At 48.9% G+C, this 17194-nt stretch overlaps 6 protein-coding genes across 6 annotated transcripts; 3 read left to right on the top strand and 3 right to left on the bottom strand.

Annotated features, from left to right (window-relative positions):
• Positions 1-1009: 1009 nt before the first annotated feature.
• Positions 1010-2392, top strand: PFICI_12131 (uncharacterized protein; the record flags this gene model as incomplete). The annotated part of the gene is made up of 2 exons (XM_007840712.1): positions 1010-1249; positions 1304-2392. The coding sequence occupies 2 exons, from the start codon at positions 1010-1012 to the stop codon at positions 2390-2392; spliced, it is 1329 nt and encodes a 442-aa protein (XP_007838903.1).
• Positions 2393-3583: 1191 nt separating this feature from the next.
• PFICI_12130 (uncharacterized protein) lies at positions 3584-4277 on the top strand (the record flags this gene model as incomplete). The annotated part of the gene is made up of 4 exons (XM_007840711.1): positions 3584-3778; positions 3869-3953; positions 4016-4028; positions 4109-4277. The coding sequence occupies 4 exons, from the start codon at positions 3584-3586 to the stop codon at positions 4275-4277; spliced, it is 462 nt and encodes a 153-aa protein (XP_007838902.1).
• A 794-nt stretch (positions 4278-5071) lies between these two features.
• On the bottom strand, positions 5072-7335 carry PFICI_12129 (uncharacterized protein; the record flags this gene model as incomplete). The annotated part of the gene is made up of 5 exons (XM_007840710.1): positions 5072-5593; positions 5747-6623; positions 6682-6730; positions 6786-7187; positions 7257-7335. 5 exons carry the CDS (start codon positions 7333-7335, stop codon positions 5072-5074), a joined length of 1929 nt encoding a protein of 642 aa, XP_007838901.1.
• Positions 7336-8419: 1084 nt separating this feature from the next.
• On the bottom strand, positions 8420-9761 carry PFICI_12128 (uncharacterized protein; the record flags this gene model as incomplete). The annotated part of the gene is made up of 2 exons (XM_007840709.1): positions 8420-9190; positions 9249-9761. The coding sequence occupies 2 exons, from the start codon at positions 9759-9761 to the stop codon at positions 8420-8422; spliced, it is 1284 nt and encodes a 427-aa protein (XP_007838900.1).
• A 3565-nt stretch (positions 9762-13326) lies between these two features.
• On the top strand, positions 13327-14711 carry PFICI_12127 (uncharacterized protein; the record flags this gene model as incomplete). The annotated part of the gene is made up of 4 exons (XM_007840708.1): positions 13327-13521; positions 13595-13705; positions 13757-14222; positions 14281-14711. The coding sequence occupies 4 exons, from the start codon at positions 13327-13329 to the stop codon at positions 14709-14711; spliced, it is 1203 nt and encodes a 400-aa protein (XP_007838899.1).
• A 784-nt stretch (positions 14712-15495) lies between these two features.
• On the bottom strand, positions 15496-16879 carry PFICI_12126 (uncharacterized protein; the record flags this gene model as incomplete). The annotated part of the gene is made up of 2 exons (XM_007840707.1): positions 15496-16658; positions 16819-16879. 2 exons carry the CDS (start codon positions 16877-16879, stop codon positions 15496-15498), a joined length of 1224 nt encoding a protein of 407 aa, XP_007838898.1.
• Positions 16880-17194: the final 315 nt, after the last annotated feature.

The raw sequence follows: 17194 nt of genomic DNA, 5'->3' as shown, positions 1-17194 counted from the left end.
TGGTTTCGCGGGTAACATTCGGGGGCATTTTGAGAGGCATGCATAGTAGCTGCAGTCCTGGCAGTCACACCGTGGAAAGACCGCTTGCCCCCAAATAACCTGACAAAAATAAAAGGCATACCTCTCATCCAAGTCCCCCAGAAGGCCAACGTTGAGATCCCGAATTGACTTTGTTAACTGACCATGGCAGAGATCATTGGCGCTGTAGCGTCTGGGCTCAGTATAGCTCGGGCTGCGGGGGAAATTCTGTCAATTGGCATGAAGCTTAGACGTCTTTTGGGAGAAATCCGCGATGCTCCCGAGAATCTCAAGTTTCTACTTGGGCAAGTTGACATTCTCGCCACGGCTCTTTGCGATCTCCATCTCGACAATGTTCCGGAGGCGGACATTTCCGTCACGCTTTGCGGCTCCTTGCGTGCCGCTACGATTTAATGTCAAAACGCTGCAGAACAACTATCTTGTGCCATTAGTGACTTGTCTACACAATTGGAGACCAAGCAAGGATTCCGCCGCAAAGTGGTAGCCGCCAGGCTGATCTTCAAAAAAGGCTCGTTGGCAAAGCTTGAGCATCGCCTATACACGGCTGTGCAATGCCTCACCTTGACACAACAGCTCTATATCATGTTTGTGCTTACCCTGTAAACCGCAAGGATATAATATTAATAGCAGCAGTGCCTGGCAAAGGATTCAACCTGATATCATAGCGTCTCGTATCTTGCAAGAATGCGAGCTTACAACCAGATCTGGTTGTTCACCACTCTCGTCCAAGGACGAAGAAAAAGGTGTTGTTGGATTGCGGAGGATGCGCATGAGGGTCGGACCAAACACTCACAGGACCGTTTCGAAATCCATGTTTAATGACAGACCCACGACATACGCCTTGCAGATTGGTGTTCCCACTCTTACTGGATAACTCACGGTCGAGACGCTATTGCCAGATGAGGGCGAGGGTAAAGTACAGGTCTCGGCTTTAGTCTCCAAAAGCACCGGGCTGGGATTGAAATTCCAGATGCCATCATGGCTGGCATCTCGAATGGTAACAATCCTGATTGAAAAGAGCTACACCGGCTGGCAGGCATCGCTAGCCGTGCACAGAATCCACGTAATCCATGAGCTCCAAACCCGCAAGACCATGGAGATGCTTCTGTCAGATGACAAATACGCCATGCATCAAGCATTTGAGCGCAGGCAGATTGGTCCACGGGATCGGTTCTTAAACACAAATGGGGATGAGTGCACACTCAGCCAAGTGAGTACTCTTGCTACTGGCATGGAATGAGACCTGAAACTGACATCAGTCTAGCTTGCATTGTTGTTTGGCGCATGGAGAATTTCTAATCATCTTCTGAGTCTATTACATGATACTTTGGAAAGACCGCCTTTTGGTATCAACTGGCAGCGACGCGTCCTGGACGAGGAACGGCTACACGAGCTACAGACTCTCGTGAAGAGGGACAATTTTGGAGTTCATGTCCGTTTCCAATTGCTTGGCAACTTTGATGGCAATTTGCTCGCGTTCGATTCGATTAGACGACAAATTTGGTCAGATGATCACTTCTACAGTGATTCCTTTCGTAATCACCGCATTCAATTTGCTTGGTTTCTCGCTATATCAGCCAATGCCATGGCACCTACTTTCTTTCGTCATGCACTATCGCCTCATGGCATCCTACGAGCACGAGACATGTACACTGGGCGACTGCATCTAGGCTACTGGGACGACACTTTACTTCATGCTCTCGCATTAGGTGTGGGCAGCGCCGCCTTGCATGGCCAAGAAACCTCGAAAAAGTGGGCTTTGGTTGCTTCCGAGGTGCTTCCACTTGTTGACAATTACCATGAACTTGCCCCCGTCGCTGCAGGGGACAAGTTTAGAACCCCTCTGTTTGCGTCATTGTTCATTTCACTCATCCCGTGGCCGACACCCAAGGCTCAAAACCGCAGCCGCAATGTGTCTCTCTCGAAGCGCCTTCAACATATGGAGACTGGGATAAAGGCATGGCTCCAGGTGCTCAAGGACGCGGGCGTCAATTTGCAAGAGTACGGGGAGCGAGAAAGAGAGCTTTTCAACTTGGAAAGCTACGAAAGAGGATTTCAAATGTACAGTGGTGAAGAAGTCAGTTGGTGTGATTACCTGCGTCGTGATCTTGTCCTAATCGGCTTCCAACATGGCCAAGAGGTCAATGACTGGAAACTATGGTGGTCGGAGCACACAGATGTGTACGCTGGGGATTTCTGGAACTTGATCGAGTCTTCCGTAGGATCTTCTGATCAACGAGTTCCGGGGGCGTGGGTCGAGGATCAAGAATCGGAAATTATCCAGATGTCTGGCACCGTTGGTGAGTCTTGTTCTGATAAGACGACCACTGATGCTTGTGCAATGCAATACTGAGGTGGAATTTCACATCGCGAATGTGCTGATGGGACTTTTGTTTTGCTTGCATGGGGCCTGACGACACTCATTCAACCTTCCAACGTTGTGCCATTGCGAGTGCACGAATCCCAGCGTCACGTCTGACGAATCTATTACGGGATCATGTTAGCAAACTGTGGGAGCAAACTATCCAAACAATGCGACAAGCAAACTTGGCAGGCAAACTTGTTAGATACGATGTCATTCAAACCTCGTATCTACATTCTCCAGAAATAAGATTGAAGTGGAGTGTTTTTTTTTTCGACATGCGGAATAAGAATCCTGGCAATTTGCAAAGGCACAGGATCATGACTTAGGTATCGTGAGATCAGTCTAATGTGTTGTTGACTATAGGGGTATTTCCGGCGACTTTGATCTCAGCCAAAACAAAAGCGCCAATGAGAAACCTCCCGAGTCTAGCTGGGTGGTAGCATCAGCCCTGATTGCCGGTGAGCTGAAATAGTGTTGCACATTAAAGTTGCATTAGTAGCCGTTGGCTTTTCTTGACAACTCAACAACAGTGGATCAACTAGTTCTCTTCATCAAGTAGAAAACCCCATAATTAGTACAGACGTGCAAGTGTTGCGGGAAGTTCTAGAAGCCCGGCTAGAGCCCACTGGACTGTGTATTCACCGCCGAATAAACGGTTGCTTCGGCAGCAGTACCGAGATACTATTACTACGGAATAGATCTCCAGATCTCTCTTTTTGCGGAGACTTACGTGCCAAGTGAGTCCGTGATTGGATCCAAGCCCGGCGACCCCTGCCCAAGACTGTCCAACCCCGCCCTCGTGTCCAAGTGATACGAAGAATGAAGCCTCGTATTGCCCCAGGTCAGCTGACAGGGCATAGCATAGGCAGGACGTTTTGCTGAGCCGGACGTGCAACTCCTTTTTTTTCCGCCTGGCGAGGTGACCGGATCTGGCAACATTGCGATGCCATGATGCTCTGAGGTGTCACTCGATGCTACGAAGGGACTTGCGCCCCAACCGAGCGCATGTTGATGGACTGACTACGTTACCTCTAGCCAACATGTCACGTCCTCGGTTGTTCAGAGTACATATACGGCCGTTGCGTCGCCTTTGTTCATTCAACTCAGACTGACATCTCTACTACAATCCGCTCCAATACAATTAATCATTTGCATCTCTCTTTACCTTTTACAATCAAAATGAAGTCTTTCGCTACCATCATTGGCGCTGCCCTCGCCGCCACTGGCGCTTTTGCCCAGCAGGCCGTTGTCAAGAACAACTGCCAGACCAACATTTACGTCCAGTCTTATCCCTTTGACGGCAGCGCAACCGGCCCTCTGACCACTGTGACTCCTGGTCAATCCTTTTCCGAGGACTTTAAGACTGCCGGATCGGTAAGTAACCTAGTCTATTGCGGGTGACTTGAAATTGTATAATTGGAGAAGAGAAAGAAAAAAAAAAGGCTAATCAACTTTCCCGCGCAGACTGTAAAGATCGCCAAGACTAAGACTCTTGACGGTCCGCTCTTCTTTGGCTACTCCTTCTCCACTGGCCCAGACTATGCATACTGTAAGTTCTATACTCTGCAAAAACTCCATCAATTGTGACAAGGCTAACATATTCTTCTACAGACGAGCTCAGCACGTACGTTTAATCAACTCATTGAGACATAACTTTCCAAAAATTTCCGTCATTTATTTACTAACACTTTTCCCTCTCATTAGTGAATGGGGCAACCCCTTTGCCGATGCTCACAACACCCTGACCCCCGGCGACGGATGCCAGATCTTTGACTGCGCCGCCGGCGATGCCGCTTGCTACAGCACGCCCGCCTCCAAGAAGGTCTACGGCTGCCCCCAGCCCGTCAACCTCGAGGCCACCCTCTGCGCTTAAGCTTGAGGATGATTTTGCTTTGAGCACCATAGTGGTTGCTTTGTTTTTCCGAGGGCGTGTTTTTGGTCTAAGTGCTCGTGGTAATTAGTTGGTTGTGGCATGGCAGAAATAATTTTTAAATCTGGCCATTCAAGAGAGTTTGAGCCATGAAGCCGCTCGTGTCAAATCAGTATAATAATAGCTTGTAAAAAGTAATTGATTTCACTTTGACAGAATTCACAACTGGCTTACCTGAAGCTGTGATCCGCTATATTCTCAATTGGGCGCTGGAACTTTTCATCATTCAATTCCTCGAGCCGCACTCCTAGACTGAGACAGTCGTGAACTTTTTTTTCCCCCGTACAAATCATAGTATATACAGTCGGTGCATAAACTCTTTCATGTTTCTGGGACATACTCTCATGTCAAAAATTGAGCTGAAAATCGTGTCTCGGGAATAATGTTGCGCAAAAGGTACAGGCGAGTCTGGTAAGATGGGTCTAGCTTTCAAGACTGGAGCTAAAAGTCTGGTTTCAGGGTATTCTATCTAGACTGTGTCTGACACCATGTTGTGTTCTCGGTCGTGAAATTTTTGTTCTGACAGCCCATGTGCGACAGCATCCCATCGGTGACATTTATTATTGACTCATGCTTGTTGATACTCGGTGCAGTTTTCCTTCAGAGTAATTTTGGTTCAGCTGCTCCTAGCAAGTTCATGACAGGGCATCCAAGTTTCGCATCAAACGTATGATTGTTCATTGAATTAATTATACAAGTCTTGAACGATTAATATTAGAATGGTATACATGGTGCAATCATTCCACGTTGCTGTCCTTCCACCAGTCCTTGATAAAGTCGGCACATCTCTCCGCCACCATGATTGTCGGCGCCATGGTGTGCGCGCTCGGGACTCTAGGGAACACGCTGGCATCAGCGACACGCAGGTTCTTGATTCCGTGGACGCGTAGTTTCTGGTCAACGACGCCAGTCTTGTCATCATTGGACATGGGGCACGTCGAGGCCACGTGCAGACTACTCATGCCGACGCGTCGGACATAGTCATCAATCTCGTCGTCCGTGACTGTCCTCCACGTCCTTGGTGGAGTTTTGGGAGGTGGCGACTTGGGTGCGGGACTCTTTATAGAGGCAATGGCTTGCCCGCGTCCCAAGGCGTATTCTTTTGGTAAAGTGTTTGGGACGTTCATTTCCCAGTCACTCAGAACGTTCATGTTCACTCCCGGTGCAAAAGCCAGCGGTGCGGGATACGGGTAGCCCGACTTTTCACCAAACTCTTCTGCCAGTCGCATTGTGAAGCGTACAGCTCGACGAATGGGTTGCTGTTAATAATCCAAGTTAGCTATCAACAATCTCGAACGCAGAGGATATGTCAATGGTAGCCCGAAACTCGTGCGTACGGGCTCAGGACGCGACTGCTATGGGTAAGAGTGCACTCTGTCGGAGAAGAGTGAACAGAGCATAGAGTAACCTACCAAGTCTCTTGAATCTCGAAGCATTGGGTGAATAATCCTCGGGTTCGCAAGTGGATCCTTGCTCACAAGTTCAAGCCTTCCAGTCGAGTACGGCTGCACCATTGTCGGAAAGAAGCTCATGAGCGAGCGGCCCTCTATTGCCCTCTCAAAGCTGTTGACCGCTTGTATCATGATCTCTGTATCTGGTATGTTTCTTGCTTGCAGCATATCCATGTTCTCAGGATCCGAGTTAATGGTCATGGTTTGATCGTCAATAGCGGTGGTGCGGACAAATATGGACAGCGGTGTTGAGCTTCTCGAAAATAAGCCGACTCCTAAAACGATCCAGAGAATCATATGCCACAATCCATAAATTGACTCGAGTAAGCCGCTCAGAGTCTCGTACTTTGGAAGCTCCAGCATGATGGCAAAACTCCAATGATCCTGCAATCTTGTTCCGACAGGGAGTTCCTTTGTGATCGGAATGCCCTGTGCCTCTAATTGATCTTGGGGCCCTATGCCACTGCGCATGAGTACAAGGGGAGAACACACGGCGCCAGAGCAGATGATGACTTCGCGCCTAACATTTACGTATGGCATGCTTTCAGTCTTGTCTCTTGGCTGATTTCTTTTCGTTTCGACTGGGCAAAAGTATACCCGACGAACCGTGCCGGTTTGATCAATGTCCAAATGAGAGGCCACAACTCCGGTGCATACTGTTAGGTGGTTCTGCCTTTGAGTGGCCGTTTGCTTGTTGAGAAAGGCGCTATATGCCGAAACTCTCTTGCCCTGGTCGTCTATTGTCATGTCTAGGCGGAATAAGCCCATTGCTGGGGCTGAAGGGTCATTGTAATCATTCTCAATGGGAAGTCCGAGTGCCTCGGCCGCTGTCCCAATGCTATCGAAAAGACCATTAGCGTGATATGCTGTTTACACTGTAGGCAAATGAAACCTACTAATCGAACCACTTGAAGGACGGAAGTGACTGCTTTACGTTGAGTGGGCCTGCAAAGACATGATCAGCATCATACAAATGCCATTGGATCCTGACTATCCATACCAGCATGGCCTCTCCAATCCGAGTTTGCATGCGCCTTTGCATTCTCAATCTTTTCAAAATATGGTTCGACGTGTTCCCAACTCCAATCTTTGAGCCCATACTTGTCGGCCCATTCGTTGTAGCCACCAGGCGCTCCGCGCGTAAGCAGCATGGCGTTGATACGGGACGCACCGCCGAGACCTTCGGCTGTCCACATTCGGTTGATCCTCCCATTGGCATTGGGTATGGGCTCAGTAAATCGACTCTCCTGTACCTGTAGCGGAGCACCCATCCAAAAGCTCTGGCTCAACAATGGTATCCGTGACACGAGGTTATCCTTGACGTGCCCCTTCTCGAGCACGAGCACAGAGACACTCGGGTCCTCGGATAGTCGTGCAGCAAGACAACATCCCGCAGTGCCACCTGTGACAATGTTTCATGTCAGCGCAGGAGGATTGACATGTCTAAATGTTGAATTGCCAGGGAACCCACCTCCAACAATAACGTAGTCGTAGGTTTTTCCATCAACCTCGGACGCTGTAGCTTCCGGATAGGATGAGAATGGCCACATATTGTCGCCCGTACTTGTGTCGGAACAGCAAGATGGTACGTGGAATCTTGCGCGACGGCTGACGAGGATATCTTTCTAACAAGCCAAGATGATGATATGAGCGACCTCGGCAGATCCTCGCGTAGTTGTTGGCAATTGCTACATTGTACTCGTTTGCGTGACAAATTGGAGATGGTAAGCGGGGACTTTTAGTATGCGTTATGCTTGCAGAATACTTTGTGTTAGTCGCCTATCGAAAAGGGTAAAGGGTCCACCACCCCCTGGTTGAGCATTTTACAACGTCGGTGGCTCAGGTCGTGCGTAAAAATCGCGATAATTGATGAGATACTCCAGGACAATACAGTTGATGTTTATAACTTCATGTCTAGTCAGGCCATTCGTCGAAGCAAGTGGTCATATGGTGCTTGGATATGTACCCAAGGTGGAGAGTACGCCTAGTTCAGGTTCAAACCTTGATTCCCAGTATAGAGTAACTGTTACAATACCATCTTGTGTCAATCGGAAATGGAAAATAAAAAGTTGAAAAAAAAATTAATAATAATAAAATACACAAACATTAGGCGACGCACTCCTGTCTGCTAGTATGATGAAAATAGACAATTCATCTTCCTTGCCGTACTTTTGTTATGAAATAAGGTTTGGGAATACCAGATACATGCAGTACCCATTTTACAGAGTATACCAGGTTCAATTGCACTAACCATGGGGCATTATCAGATCATAAATATCCTCTGGCTATTGTTAGACACTCTAACCTTAGTCACGTTCCCCCACAAGAAGATAATTGATCTCAGCTAGGCCAAGGACGGTCGGTAGTCCCGCAACGCCACCGCCGTTCCCTAGGTAATCTCACAACTCTAATTGATCATGGAGACATCGGATCAAGTAAATGGTAGGTATTGCTGCTATTCGATTGAACTTGATCGTTTTATACTAGAAAAGAAAATAGCCGCAAATAACTTGTCCAATCAATGAATTTACGACTCACTGCAGAGAATATTGCAATATTTGCTCATTAGGTTCTTCTATTTGGGGCTATGGTCATGGTTCTATATACAAAGTCGTCTCCAAGCCGACGAGAAATTTAGGCCAGAGGCTTGTGAGGGGCACGCATCTTACCAACACCCTCCTTCCATTCGACAAAGAGTCCCTCTCTGACCTCGCCATCAACGCCGCCGAGGGCGCCAGTGGTGTAGAAGCCGAGCATGCGCTTGTGGCGGTCCGACAACTTGGGCCAGACATCCTTGCGCAGAGACAAGAAGTTGTTCTCTTGCTGGCGGATAAAGGAGCGCATGAAAAAGAGCAGAATCACGGGTCGCTCGCCCGACTTTTCGACATTGGGACCAGTGGCGTGCCATAGTCGCGACTCAAAGACGAGACAGGATCCCGCCGGCGCCGCGGCGGCTACGGTGCCCTCGACGGTGAAAATGTCGGGCGGCGCAATGGGTCCAATGTGCGAGCCCGGGTACACGCGGGTGCCGCCATTGGCCTCGGTAATGTCCTCGAGGTAAAACATCATGTTCATGCCAAAGGCGAGGTCGCGGATGGGAGGCTGGACGGCCACCTGGTCCGTGTGCAGCTGCATGGGCACGTTGCCGGGGCGGGCAATGTTGGCCGTGTAGGTCGTGATGACGGCGTGCTCGCCCAGGCACCAGGGCACCATCTCGTCAATTAGCGGGTGGTTGAGCAGGTCCAGAAAGTCGTCGCCCTTGTTGATGAGCGTCCAGATGCGCTGGTTGGGGCCCGTGGCGCCGCCGTCCACCTGGGCAATGCCGGCCTCGCGCTCGCCAGCGGCCTGTTCTTGTACGGCCTTTTTCATGATGGCGACTTGCTCTGGCGACAAAACATTCTTGACCTGTTTACATGTGTAAGTCTTGGTAGTGCCATTTACGCAGTCCACGTCAAACACTTACAATACCGTAACCAAACTCCTTGATATCCCGCTTGACCTGCTCAATGTCTTCAGTAGCCTCGGGCAGACGAGGGAACTGGTCGGCGTGCTTGGGAGCAACGGGCGGGACCGGAGTCAGCAAGTCGGCAAACTTGATGGCCACGGGAACCTTTCCCTGGGGCATGGAAGCCTCGTTGAAAAAGGCATCCTTGAAGAGACCATATCTAGGCTCGAGCTTGTTCTCATAAAACTGCGAAATGTACTCGGGCTTGATGGTTAATTTCGTGTCGGGCTCGTCGCTGCAAGACTCGAGAATGGTGGCGGTTCCAGAACGAGCGTCGATCCAAAACGGTGGCTTGTCGCCAAATGTGATTTGGAGCAAGGCCTTGAGCTCGCCGAGAAGCGGGAGCTTTTCTCTAATGATGTCGTGAGCTGTCTTGACATCAGTCTCAAACTTTTGTGAGAGATTGCTGTAAGACTGATTGGAAAAGTCCAAGCCGGGAGTATAGGTCTTTCCTGGGGCAACGCCGGCCATCTTTATGGTGATTTAAGAAATAACAAGGGTAAGTAGAGAGAGTTGATGATTGAGTTGCTTGGAAAATTGCGGAATACTCTTCTTCACACGACTTGGGGATTATCGAATCTATATAAGGCCATCGGCAAGTCGAGCTGCAGTGTCTCGCTGACTATTGCCCAGAGCCCAGGACCAAAGAGCATATCTGGTCCCTGACATTGGTCTGATCAGACTGTGGAGACGAGGGTGCTGATGGATATGGGCTTCAACCAATTATAGAGATCATGTCTTGAAGCGCACCCATTCATATGGCGGAGAGCGGAGAAAAGGGTGGGACTTGACTGGGGAAACCGTTGGAAATGGGGGTCTTGATTTGGTCCTCATACGTTGACTCCAAGTCATTTTTTCACTAAACAGCTCCATGGGCGTTGCTAGGCCTTGAATATTGACTCCTTGGCTTCTGTCGCGCGCCCCTTATGAGACCTTTGATAACCGCTCCAAAAACTTTGCTGCCGGCATATGATTATGATGCACCCGGCAAGCATGAGTAACCTGGCGATCGATGAAACCGAAAACCCTTGTCAGCCTTGAAAGCCACCGCCGTAAACCCCCGCCAAGAATGTTTCCTCCACACGAGAGAGGTTACCCTGGCTTTGGCTGGCTGGTTTCAATGACCCCTGGTTTGCGAGTTGGGCAATGGCATACACAATACTCTACAGCATCAGACTTGGGTGCAATAGGATTCCTTGACAGATATTGAGCAGATGGAGAGTCTCTTTAAAGGGGGATTAGAATGCCTGCTAGTTATGACCCAGGCAAATGGATTCATTGACTGTTACTCCATTGTATAATCTCGGGATTTGAATGTATTCGTCTTCCCTTTTCAGTAATGAACGCCAATATTCCACCATCTTTCTCTATTCTTTTCTAGAACTTCTATTTTGCGGCACGCAATTCCGATGCGTCGGAAATAAAAGAGGAGGTTATGAGTTGCAGAAATCTCCAAGCAAGGGAGATGGTATGCCACGTATCAATCAGGGTGCGGCGGCAATGCGAATCCTTTCGGCTCTTGTCAGAAAACTTCTCATGATTGTTCTAGACTCGAGGAATAACGTATAACCATATCGCCCTCAACTCATCAGATCATCCAAAGTCGCGGTGCTACCTAAGGGACTTGCTTGGCTGGTAACTTTGTTCACTCGCTTGTCGTGGTGAAACCTCTCTCGCAGCGACAGCTTGTCTTGTCGTGAGCTTGTTCTAGGGCTCACAAACTTGCGAGTATCTCGTCTAAAATACTCGCCTCCACTCAAACGTGCCGATCATTGCACTGTTCGGACCTAAACCCCGTGTTGCAGGGCCCCGAATACTATTATGCTCTTTGAAATCCTGCCGGCAGCGGCCAATCCAGCCCTGCCTCCGACACCCCTACTAGTTTTGCCCAGTGGTTTAGCTCTATTCCGTACCGGCATCTCTCCCGCCTCCCGTAGGCGCAGCTCCCGGATGGAGAACTGTATCCACTCGGGTCCCCCATGATTAAGTATTTTTTGCACTCTGGCGGAGTACAGTATTAGGGGCGAGCGTCTTGCGGATATGTCTTTGGACAATACGCGGCATATTGCGACACGTGTAAAATTGACCGCCCGTGCAGATTTATTTACTTGTGCATGTTGAAATCCGACAAACAGATTAGCTCGTGATTTGGACGATATCATAATAATATACAAGGTTATAATGATGCTACTACTAGCCTAAGAACATAATACTGCTGCTTATTTAGCGTCTGCTGGCAGTGGCACTACGCTACACTAGGTCAGTAGCAATTATATTAACCGTTGACAAGTATAGAACTCAGGGTAATGCCGCAGACAAAGAGACTAGAAGAGAGAAAAATCCATACAAGAGGGTGGATCTGAAGATCACCTAAGCCAGCACCAACTACTACAATATGTAATGAGGAGCACCTCATTAGCTGCAGGGGGTTGGTTGTTATGTCAGCCTGGCCAATCGAGGAAGCTCATATCGGCCATGGGAGTTCCACTGCCTGAGAAAATCGAACCATGCACACCTTGCTTGTCCCACTTGGACTTGTATAATCCCCGGCCATTGGCTTTTCGACGACTAGGTTTCAACTCCGGATGAGGCAATCATTTTCTTCAAGCTCAGTGAAAAAATGGACGAATGGGAACGCGATGGTTTTCGTGCAAAGGAGCCGCCGCCAAGTTGAGCCTTATTAGTATTACCCGTAAAACTGGATATGAAATGGGGCCGTTGGTTAGGTGAATCTCAACGGTAAATGGATCCTCTACAGCCCTCTGTCTCAATGGTCCCTGTTCGAGAGACCACGAAACCTAGCGTACCAGATGGAATCTGGACGGTTCGGTCCCGGCCTCTCTCACAACGTGAATTTTGATTCGTGGGAGCGCGACAAAGTCTCCTTTTGTCCTGACACAAGCACTTGTGCGAACCATGCTCCAGTTTCCCACTGCAATGAATGTGTGTCTCGGCAAGGGGTCCTGGCTACCGACAGCTATCCGAACCTTTTGTTAGTTGTCGCGTGCTTGTGATAGTTACAGCTTCGCTTATGAGGATGAGGTCGGCAATTTGGCTCTCCCTTGGACCTGCTTGATCGGACGGCCTGAGATCCGCGGGCACGGTAGAGTACTTCCGATAGGCCTTGCCACGCTTTTCTTCAGCTGGGAATATTCATTCTTCGTCTTTTCCACTTCCTTCTGGCCCCATACCGCCACATGTATGTAGCGATGTTCCTTGACCAAGGCGGTGGGCATTCACAAATGGCCGTGGTGGAGTAAAACGTTGCCCGCGGTCGACTTCAGGAACAATTTCGGCCGAAAGTCTCCAAGTAAGCCCGAGTGGTCAATGATGGAAAGCCATAGTGCCACTTTCATATTCATTGTCAATACTTGGGGTTTCGCCTCTTCTATACAGTACTGCAGTATTTTGGTCCGTTCCTTGGTTCTCCAGGTTGGGTAAGTCTCGTAGTTCAAGCATAACCCTTACAACTTTTGAGGCGGCTAGACAAGGGGAGTTTCTTCCATTCCAACATGCCCAGTCTCTTCCAATGAACCCTCCCAGCTTTGGCCGTTTGATGCTCCAGGACTAGGAACCCTTGATACATGCTACAACCGGAAAGGATTGACTAAATTCCCTTCCTTCAACCCTTGCCGAACATCTATGAGGGCTCATGCAATTATAATTTCCTTGGACGTTGGGAACTGGGGACCAGGTACAAAGTACGCATGGCGAGAAGAAGAAGAAAAACGGGGCTTTCCTCAAGTAGACATCGAGTCTCAACCCACCTATTCGGGCAGATTTGTCGTCGGAATATCTCAAGGGGATGTTGATGATATTACATGTCTAATATACAGCTATTGTCTGGGCATTGGGATCTGTGTAGTCTCTATGTATTAAAACTTTGGACTCTTACCGGCTTGAGAGTCTTTCGTTTCGCCTGCATAGTAGTCTCTCGTTTATACGCTTTACAATTGCTTGTGATTTCCCTCTTTTTTTTTTTCTTCTTGTTCTTCTTTCATTGTCTTGGGGCGAAAGTTGCGACTGTGTCGTCAAAATGGCCGACGATCTCGTTTATTTCACCGACATGACGCCCAACTGGCTCACCAATGTCGATGGACTCGGCATGGCCTGCTTGGGTATCACGATATTTTTAACCATTGTATCACTCCTCGCCGTATCATTGCGAATGTTTGCGCGAATCGAGTCTGGTGCCACTGGAATTGACGACTGGTTGATGGTGATTGCAACGGTAAGTGTCGGATATTTGAAAGGCCTGAGTCGGGGTTTCAAAAGACTAATACTGAACTTGTCTTGTTTCGCAGGGTCTTTTCACGACAGACTCCATCTTTGCGTGTCTCGACGTTTATGCGAGCTTGGGTAGTCACGATGCCCGAGAAGACTTGACGGACTGGAACAAATCGGCCGTCGTCATGGTACATAAGCGACAACACCTCCAGAGATGATCCTCGGGCTGACTTGTGCAGTATCTCATCTTGTGGCAAATCACTTACGCCTGGTGTCTGCCCTTTATCAAATGCAGCATCTGTTTCTCCCTTTTTCGAATTACCAGCGAAGTTAAATACCGACTACTTCTCTGGGCCGTCATGGTTCTGGCTACCGTAAGCGCAATGGTTGGCTTCATTGCCGTCGTCATTACTTGCCAGCCAATGGCGAAGAACTGGGATCCGGTCATCCAGGCCGACATCAATATTGGTTACTGCATGACGGGAAACATTGTTCAGAATCTGAGTTACTACGTCTCGGCATCCTCCATTGTCACGGACTGGGCTTGTGCCATAATCCCCTGCTTCATTGTGTGGAACCTGCAGATGAAGCGCAAACTCAAGATCTCGGTGGCCGCTATTTTGGCCTTGGGTGCTGTCGCCAGTGTTACGACCATTGTCCGCCTACCGTACCTCAGCGCTTACACAGCACCGACTGATACCTACTGTGAGTAGAACGATCTTGTTCTGGCCTGAGAGTACAGCAGAGCTAATCCCTTCTTTAGACCAGGTCGCCAACATTGTCATTTGGTCCGAAATCGAGTGTGGTGTTGGCATCATTGCCGGATCTCTCCCGGCTCTGCGCCGCTTCGTCAAGAGCATCCTCGACAAGTCGTCCAAGGGAGGCTCCTACGACCCGCGCTCGGGCTCGGGCGTGGGCACGCAGACCATTGGCGGGGGCAAGGGCCGGAGCCACACGGGCAAGATGAGCCGCAGCGTCAAGATGAGCAACCTGAGCCGCAACGGCAACAATACCGTCATCGAGGCCAGCAAGGGCAACAACAACAACCACCACCACGGCAACTGGATCGAGCTTGGAGATGACTCGGACAGTCAAAAGCATATCATTACGCAGACCAATGAGATCTCCGTGTCGGTCGAGGACAGCAGCGATTTGGAGAGGATGGGCTCTAGCTCGATACGTCACCATCATTAGATGCTCCAAGCAAGAAAGGAGCAATTGGAGTGCCTACTCCATAAAAACAACAGCATATAATAATAAATCAAGCAAGCGTCTCTTTTGTCATCTTGAACTTTAGTCATAAACATTGATATCCAGTCAAGTGTCAAAACTCTAAAAAAAAAGTTCTGCTGGAGCATGGCTGCTCAAGCCAGATGCTGACTAAATCATCCATAGGAAGCAAACTGCCGAGATTTCTTCCATGTGCTGTGACTTTCAAACTTAACTGTAAATCCTAGGCACAACTTCCCCTGAATTTTATCCGTCTCATCTTTGAGGAGAGCCTTGGCTGCGAGAAGTGCCGAACCAACTAAAGCATTGCGGCAATGGAGCAGTGAATCCTTCTTCCCTAACAGGTATCCTCCTTTTTCCCTTTGTCGTTATGCCCCCTCTATATTTGTGCTTGGCATACCAGATTTGGATGTGGAGATTTCGATCCCCCGTCTGGGGTGACGTATTACGACTTTGCAGAATGAGTGCCAAGCAAACCTCGTGGTGATATTCAATGCCCCTATTCATGACGCATTGCTATAATATTGACTTGTTAATTGGGTCTTACTTGAATCCAAGTCCAAGCCGTCCATGAGAGTATTACAAGAGTATGATCAAGCTCTCACATGTTGGAAGGAGACGACATAAGTCGAGGAAAGGTCTGAGTTCAAAACTAGTCAAGTATCGCTACCATGAATCATATACAGTATTGACCGAAAATTGAGAGCGATCATTCATTCATCCTTTTTCAGAATCTGCCTTGAAAAGTTTATGTATCGAAACTTGTTGGAGAAAGACTTGGTGTTAATGACGGAGTCGTTGTGAATAAGGGGTCAATGGTGCCAAATGTCTTGGATGATGCAGTGGCTTCCACAAATCGTGGCCCCTTCAACGCCTCGCCCAATAAACGGATGTTATGATCCAACTGGTTGGTCCATATTGTTATCATGGACTCTAGTTCCATCTTCTGTTTGTCCGTATGCGATGCCTTTTTGAAGAAACGACAGTGCTTTTGCGCCTTGGAAATGTCATTCTTGATTTTTTCAGTGCCGTCTCTGACAATTTCAAGGAGTGCGTGCGCTTCTTGTAGATGGACCGAAAAGTCTCGAGCAGGAAAGTGGCCGTATACAGTGCTCGTCTCGGTGGTCTGAATCCCATCCTCGAGATCCTCAATCTTCTTTCTGGCCACCTCGGCCCGGTCAATGACCAGAATTATCTGCTCCATCGAGGTTTCTGTGAGGCCATCGTGAATCTTCGAGACTTCCCAAGTACGAAACGGGTCCGTGTTGAGGAATTTCCAGCGGGTCTTTTTCGATATGAGAGCCTGCAGAGATGCCTTGGCCACCTGGTTTGCAACCACGAGCCGTTGCGCCGTCTCTTTGGCCTGCTTTAGAAAGGAGCCCAGGTCCAGCACGGCGTGACTAAACTCGGCACTATGGAAAAACTTACTTTCTAAAGAGTAGATAGTAGGCGTCTCACTTCTTTCCTCGTCAAAACTCGATTGATCGACTTTGGTGTCTACTCTCTTGGCAGTCTCGGTCATCCTGTCCGGAAGAGTCGCCCGCTTCTCGATGTACTTGAATATCTTTTCGTACTTGACTTGGGCATCCAACACCTTGGCAAAGGTTTGGTCTGACGGTGGTGCCAAGCTGCACAAACCCATTGGGAATTGCGAGGCAATGGTAGGCACGCCGGGCATCTGACAAGCCCGATAAATGATATTAGACAGATACGTTATTCCAACAACATTTGTTGCCCACACCACCAAAATCGATAACACCACGACGAGTATCGGGGTTCGAACCTTACATAGGCACGTCCTCACACCCTCGAACCGATCTTTGCGCTCTGGGCGCAATTCTTTGCAGGGTGTTTCAGGAATCTCCTCGACTGCTGTCGCCAAACTCGACCTCCTGGATTCGTCCTCGCCGTCTTCAACATTTTCATGGTCAGTACTCTCCGCCGGACTAAAAATGCTTCCGGCTCTGATCCGATCGATGCTAATGTTACAACTTGGACGCCTTTGCTGATCTCCCGCAAGGCTGATGGAGCCAGGACGCCCCAAAGTATTTTGTAGCGCTCTTTGTCTTACGGGCGATGCCATCGGGCTTCCTGATGGCGTTGAATACGATGAGAGGCGCTCGTTCCTCCATGGTGACAATGGCGTCGTTGGCTGGCTGTCTGTTGCCATTTTGCTCGTGTACCCATCCGTGTTGCAGCCAAATCAATGATAAAATGTTGACACTTGATTATTTGGTGGAGTTTCATGGTTTACCTAAACAGTATTTCGATCCCCATTGTATAAGAGCTAATGAAGTCATGCCTTTGTTCTTTAATCTGCCCAGTGTCTGCCCTTGCCGAAAGCGGATGGTGGCAAGTGAGCGAAAAGGACAAAGGATAGAGTGTTCCTATCATCAATCAATCGCTCAGACGGTTGTATATTTGTAGAATAAAACAGCAAAATTTGT

Source organism: Pestalotiopsis fici (assembly GCF_000516985.1).
Source record: "Pestalotiopsis fici W106-1 unplaced genomic scaffold PFICI_Scf_9, whole genome shotgun sequence".
In the NCBI taxonomy this organism is placed as follows: Eukaryota; Fungi; Ascomycota; class Sordariomycetes; order Amphisphaeriales; family Sporocadaceae; genus Pestalotiopsis; species Pestalotiopsis fici.
This window is presented reverse-complemented; position numbering and strand designations above follow the sequence as displayed.